At 32.5% G+C, this 6,000-nt stretch overlaps 2 protein-coding genes and 1 pseudogene across 3 annotated transcripts in view; all 3 read right to left on the bottom strand.

Annotated features, from left to right (window-relative positions):
- LOC104726145 (calcineurin B-like protein 2) overlaps positions 1–9 on the bottom strand; it is a 2,470-nt gene extending 2,461 nt beyond the window's left edge. The window contains exon 1 of the mRNA XM_010444937.2: positions 1–9. This exon is cut by the window's left edge and continues 111 nt beyond it. The gene's annotated coding sequence lies outside the window, so the exon portion shown is untranslated.
- LOC104726144 lies at positions 1,467–2,008 on the bottom strand (annotated as a pseudogene).
- LOC104726142 (E3 ubiquitin-protein ligase At4g11680) lies at positions 2,104–4,502 on the bottom strand. Of its 2 annotated transcripts, none has more exons than XM_010444936.2 (4): positions 3,949–4,502; positions 3,183–3,720; positions 2,730–3,009; positions 2,104–2,527 (listed from the first exon to the last, which is right to left on the bottom strand). In XM_010444936.2, the coding sequence occupies exons 2-4, from the start codon at positions 3,692–3,694 to the stop codon at positions 2,381–2,383; spliced, it is 939 nt and encodes a 312-aa protein (XP_010443238.1). In that variant the 5' UTR covers positions 3,695–3,720; positions 3,949–4,502; the 3' UTR covers positions 2,104–2,380. The 2 variants fall into 2 exon arrangements, with proteins under 2 accessions (XP_010443238.1, XP_010443237.1); XM_010444935.2 differs by having other exon boundaries at positions 2,730–3,102; positions 3,949–4,500.

Here is a 6,000-nt window from a genome sequence, read left to right as displayed (position 1 = left end):
TTTTTTTTTTTTTTTTTTTTTTTTTTTTTTTTGAAAGCAGCGGAGAGAGAGAGAGAGAGAGTTGGAATTTGGAAACCAAAAAAACAAAAACCTGATAAATATCTAAAAAAAATATTTTGGGATTTATTGATTTAGTTTTTTAATTAATTAAATCACTAAACACAGTCACAATTATGCGTTGCACTTATTGAGTGATGCCGTTTTAGTCGATGTCATATCTGCTCTATCGGGTGCCGTTTTTCAAAATCTTTGGTTTGGTTTCTTCTGGTAAGGTTCTTGTTCCCGGTTAAATAGTTAGTAGCCGAGATGAATTGAACCGGACATGATTTATCTTTTCAATTTTAGAAGGACAATTCTTGGGTTTATTCACCCCTTTAAATTAAAGAAATAAATCTGAATTAAAGAAACAAATTCTATAGATCAATTAATTTTTAAAACTGTTAATTCTAATATTATATTAGAGTTTTCAATTATCACATCTAAACTTTAACTATTTTTTATAAACTCAAACCGACATATAATTTTGTTTAATTGTAAAATTTAAACTCTAAATACTCTTTTATAAATCCAAACCGACATATAATTTTGTTTAATTGTAAAATTTAAACTCTAAATACTCTTTTATAAATCCAAACCGACATATAATTTTGTTTAATTGTAAAATCTAAATTCTACCCACTCTTTTATAAACTCAACCCGACATATAATTTTTAAAGTTATAATAAATTCAAATTGACATAATTTCTTTAGTAAAATATCTACATAATTTGTTTGCATAATTTGTTTTGTCCTTTCATTTTAATTTCGATTTATTTTTTAAAATATGATATGACTTTGACATATTGGTGTATTCTGATTGGTTAATTAAGAGCGGTGAACTAGAGTGGTTGTTCCCACTTACCTGGTATAGAATTAATTGTATAAAAATATTCACTATTTTTGCTGACCAAAAAATATATATATATATATATTCACTACTTTTAGAATTATGCTATAAATTACCCCAACTACATAAAAATTATCTAACATTAAAATTGATTTTATCCGAACTAGATTCATTGCCCAATAATGGCCAATACTTTTTATTTTGCTTTGTTGACTATATTCTTTACCTTAAAAGAGAGATTCGAGTTATCCATATTTGATCCTTTTAACACTCTCTGACTCTCATCTCCGTACATCTAATTACATTTGATTTGTTGAGAATACAAATATTATAGTCTTCTAGTCTGATGTATCGTCGTCATATGGAATTTTAGTAAATGATAAAGCGTATAAAATGTGTAATGTATGTAATCAAAACTAAAATATAAATCAACTCAGTGCAAATTTTATAAAGTTTTACCTTGAATCGGCCGATTTCAATCGGTTTAGTATATACATTATTGAACCATGTTTTTCTGATAAAATCGAACAATGTCAATAGAATAACAAAACCGACAATTATTATACCGAAACAAAATACAGGTAACCGGCTTACGGCGCCCTGGTTTACTGAGCCTTGAGGGTGTCACTAAACCGGCTTGACTTTGATGACAACAGCACCGCGAGGTTCGACCCAATAAACCCGACACGTGTTAATGAATAATCAACGCCGGTGGTGCCTGCACCTGAAAGAACCGGCGTGTGTCGTAGGAGAACATAGACAATTCTGCCTCGTCGGTTTACTTGAGGACGATCCCCAACGGCGTAAACTCGGTGCGTTTTGGTGATCTTGGCTCTGTTTCGTGATCGATCCATAAGGTTTTCGGTTGATCTTAGCTAAACTTGTGGAATACTTTTCCTCCGCCGTAGATTGTCCAAGAACTAGGGTTGAAGAGTTTTCTTTTGCCATGGTTTTGATGAACGTAAAGAATGAGTTGGAAGTTTTTTTTTTTGGGAGTGTTGTTTCTTTCTTGGTAATGAAATCAAAAGGTCATTTATATGGAGACTTGTGTGAGAAGGCAGCTAAAAAATAACCTTGGAATGTTGTTGACAAACTGCTTTTTTAAGGAGATGCTCTAAGAATGGAGTTACTCCAAAATGGAGTCAAAAATGAAGAAATGGGTTGGAGATGCTCTAAGTGTATATTCTAGAAAAGATAATATATACGAACATATTAAATGTGTAATAAACCCTATATTAAGATTTTATAAATGTTTTTGCCATTGTGATTTGCATCATGTACTCACAATGTAACTTACGATTACTGGTGAGCTCTTTTTGTACAAAAAATCTGACACTCACACAAGTAACCGACTTGCTTCAAACCAAAACTAAAAGATTTAAAACCTTTGAAAGGAAAAAACCAAAAAAAAAAAAAAACAAAAGAGAGAAAGTATAGAACTTAATCAGAGATTTTGTTGACTCTTTTGTCTGCTTTTAGAACTTTTTTGCTTTGTCATCTTGAAAGATCTTGTTTGCAGAGAGGACAACAAGAGATTATACGAAGCCACTGATCTACACACTTTGAGTGGAACTTATGAGAACATGGAAGCTTCCTTACTTCTTCTTTGTCTTTATATTTTGCCAAACATATACAACACTCCTGCAAACCAAACCAAAACTCAAAATCTAATCCATTTCAATCCTAAATTACATTAAACCGGGACTGTTTTAATCTGTGACACTTATTATGAAAGTGATATAAAGTATCAAGATACTATATTAAGGATTTTTATTTAAAATAAGATCCACTGGTCAACGAAATGGATATAGATTGAATTTTGAGTAAAAGGATTAGGACTTACTGGATCATCTGTTGTGGTAGCTGAATCTGAATCAGAATCAGAAGCATTTTCGCCTATTCGTTTGTATTTCCAACTAGGGAGACTAGAGATTTGGTCATCTGATGCTCCTCTCTCTGAGGATCCCATGTTCATGTTATATCCAAGGATGCTACTTACGAGAGGCACAAGGCAACAAAGGAAGAGGAAGAGAAGAAAGGGAAAGGAGTAGCAGACAGCGTTCCAAGCTAGAAGACAAACGCATAAGACGTGAAGCTTGGGAGCATGGTGGAAAGAACCGAACCTAGAATCAAACACCCAAACATTCCCAATTACAAACCAAATCGCAAAGAAAAGCTCTAACGACGTTCTGCATTTGTTCATCAAATGAGATGACCTGAAATAACAACAGTTAGAGATATCAGTACAACCTCAGGATCTTGTTGGATTCAGAACCAAAGATTTTGGGGAGTTTACCTTGTATCCTCTCTGCCTCTCTGTTGCTGCTCAACATCTCCGAGGACAAAACCAACATCTAGTTGACGATACCGACCATATAACAGCATGAGATTCAGAAGACATCCCACATCGTAACCCGTGATCCATAGCCTCACTGGCCAAATAGGTCTCTCATCTTTGGAGATAGCTAGCGTGAGTGTTATCACAGTGAGCTGAACAAGCAGAGCAACGAGCTCAGACATCATCCAAGCACTCGAATTGAAAGGATTAGAGCCAAGATCAGATCTTGAACCGTTCTGGTAGTGAAACACTCTTCTCAAGAAGATAAACCACCTAGCTCTAGACACCTTCATAGCCAACCTTATGTAAAACGAAGATGGAGGAGACCTCTCTTGATCATTATTACCAGCAGTAGTAACATGACTGTTATCGCCTCGAGGTGTGGAGTTTAACGAAGCAGACGATGAAATAGTGATGGAAATGTTACTGGAAGATAACTCCTCCGGCTGACCGGAATAACGTGTATTCATCGGAACTTTTTTCAAGATTTTAAAACCTTCACAGGACAACCAAACAAACAAAAAGATTGCATAGAGAGAATCAAATTTTCTGAAAGGTATTATATAAGAGCACGTACATGGAACCGTAACTATAAAAACGAAAAGATCATGAAACAAACACATGAAAAAATAAATAAATAAAGAATAAAGTCATGAAATTTTCATGGTCCAACAATAACAACAAAAACACACATGAAAATTCACTGAGGAATAAAATCAAATACCTTATCTGCAACTGCAACCATCAAATAGGCAAAACCCAGCTCTGTACACGAACTCCTCGATTTGCCCCAAAAAAAAAAAAGGAACCTCTTTTACAAACGGAAACGTAATTTACCACAAACCCAAGTACTATTTTGTAATCGAAATTCAAACCCACGAACAAAAGGAGAAAAAGCAACAATTTTTTTTTTTTTACTTGAGTGTGGAATGAAACAAGTTTGGAGGAAAGATCACGTTTCTAATTATAAGGAGAAGATAGAAGAAGGTGTAGTGATTATGTCAGAGAAGGTGAAGAAGTTGGGCGAGAGATGGCGACCAAGAATCAAACCATAAAAATGGAATCTTTATATTTTATTCGAACCAAACTCTATTTTATGGCTTTGGTTTGAAGAATCGAAGAGAAGAAGAAGAGAACCGTTGGCCTAATCTTAACACCTGAGATCGATTTTTGTATATGAAGCAATGTTTTTTGTTTTTATAAGAGAGAGATAGCAACTGCTGCTTCCAACCGCCAAAGCAGACCCTTCTCTCTCTCTCTCTCTCTTAAGAATTGTGAGTCAAGATTGAGATTTTTCAATTTTCTTGTTTTGGTATTTATTATTATATCTTTCTTTATCAAAAGAAATGGATAAGAATAACATATCTCAATGAAGTCATCAATTTTTCAATTCACCATATCACTATCTTTTTTTCTTTTTTTCTTGTTATAACAGAAAAATCGTCTCTTTTTGTTTTTTTTTTTGGGATCATTTCCCAAATATAGTAATATTGATAACCATATTTTTTATCTTCCTATGGATCTTTTTATACTATGGTGGTAATAGGGTATATGTCAGTTTTCAAAAATACATTTTCATGGTATCCATTTTCAAAAATACTCTCTTTTAATATATAAAATGACAAAATTATAAACCATAAACCCCAAATACTAAACTTTATCCCTAAAAACTATATAGAGAACTCTAACCTAAAAAAATTCTAAAAATTAATTTAATATATTATAATGGTGTAAAAGAGGATAAAAATAAAAATGTTCAAAAAAAGGTAATTTTGAAAGGGGTATCTAAAAAATGGTATTCTAACAAATTCTCTATAATAAAAATGATTAAAAGAAATAATTTTAAGCCAAAATTATAATTTATAATAATTTGAAATTATTTCGATTTTTTATTGAACATGGACTTTTTTTTTACTTTGTTTCATTGTTTTGAGGAAGTATATATATTAGGGCAGGTCGAAAAGCAGAAAAAGAGCATGTATCGAAGAACCAAAAAAATGCTGGTGCTGGTAAGAACAAATGAAATAAACAAATATTATTACATGTATATATTTTGGCAACACAAAATAGAATAATTGGGCGGGTAACATTGGCGGAGGAGGAGGAGGATGTAACCGAAGGAGTGGGGATGGTTGGCTAACTAATCTCAACCATAAGAGTTTCTATCATTTACGTTCCTTTAGCTTTCTCTCCTTTTCCACGTTGTTATTCTCCCATTTTTTAATATGATGTTCTTTGTCCGGATTGTATAGTATAGTGGTCAAGATACTTATAAGATTAACCAATTTAAAAATGAAATTTATAAATATTCAAAAATTCTAGAACGTTCAATTGATGTCGGAGGTCTTTGGTCAAGTAAAATTTTATGCATGAACTTATATAGATCGCGGGCCGCGGCTTTGACATTTCTCGTTGTTGTTGTTGTAGTAAAACTAACCTTTTTCCATTTTACATATCAACCCGATATAAGTTTGAGAAATTTCCGAGACTATGTAATTGACCTATAGGCATATGGTATATCCCTTAAAATAGTATGTATTAAAAGGTGACACTGACAACACAAAATTCCAAAGTTTATTGTCAACTTTAATCTAACACAATTGTAATCCTTACCTACATAAACAAAAAAGATATAATTACGTTTCTGGATTCGTGTTAATGAACTCCATTACTTTGTAATTAACAACTAACCACTAGTAATTATGTATATATTCTATTCTATGATTTACACGTAGAATTAGGATAATTTAACTAAATTGTATAATGTCATTTCATG

The sequence above is a fragment of the Camelina sativa genome, chromosome 11 (assembly GCF_000633955.1).
Source record: "Camelina sativa cultivar DH55 chromosome 11, Cs, whole genome shotgun sequence".
Classification (NCBI taxonomy): domain Eukaryota; kingdom Viridiplantae; phylum Streptophyta; class Magnoliopsida; order Brassicales; family Brassicaceae; genus Camelina; species Camelina sativa.
Note: the sequence above shows the minus strand (reverse complement) of the source record. Positions and strands in the feature narration are given on the sequence as shown.

Bases quoted from the DNA above. Each gene is read 5' to 3' on its own strand.
- LOC104726142 (XM_010444935.2), bottom strand. From the start codon at position 3,694: ATGAATACACGTTATTCCGGTCAGCCGGAGGAGTTATCTTCCAGTAAC. The intron at 3,103-3,182 runs GTAAACTCCCCA...TTGTTATTTCAG, and splicing joins AGAGGCAGAGAGGATACAAG to GTCATCTCATTTGATGAACA. The intron at 2,528-2,729 runs GTAAGTCCTAAT...TTTGGTTTGCAG, and splicing joins CTACCACAACAGATGATCCA to GAGTGTTGTATATGTTTGGC.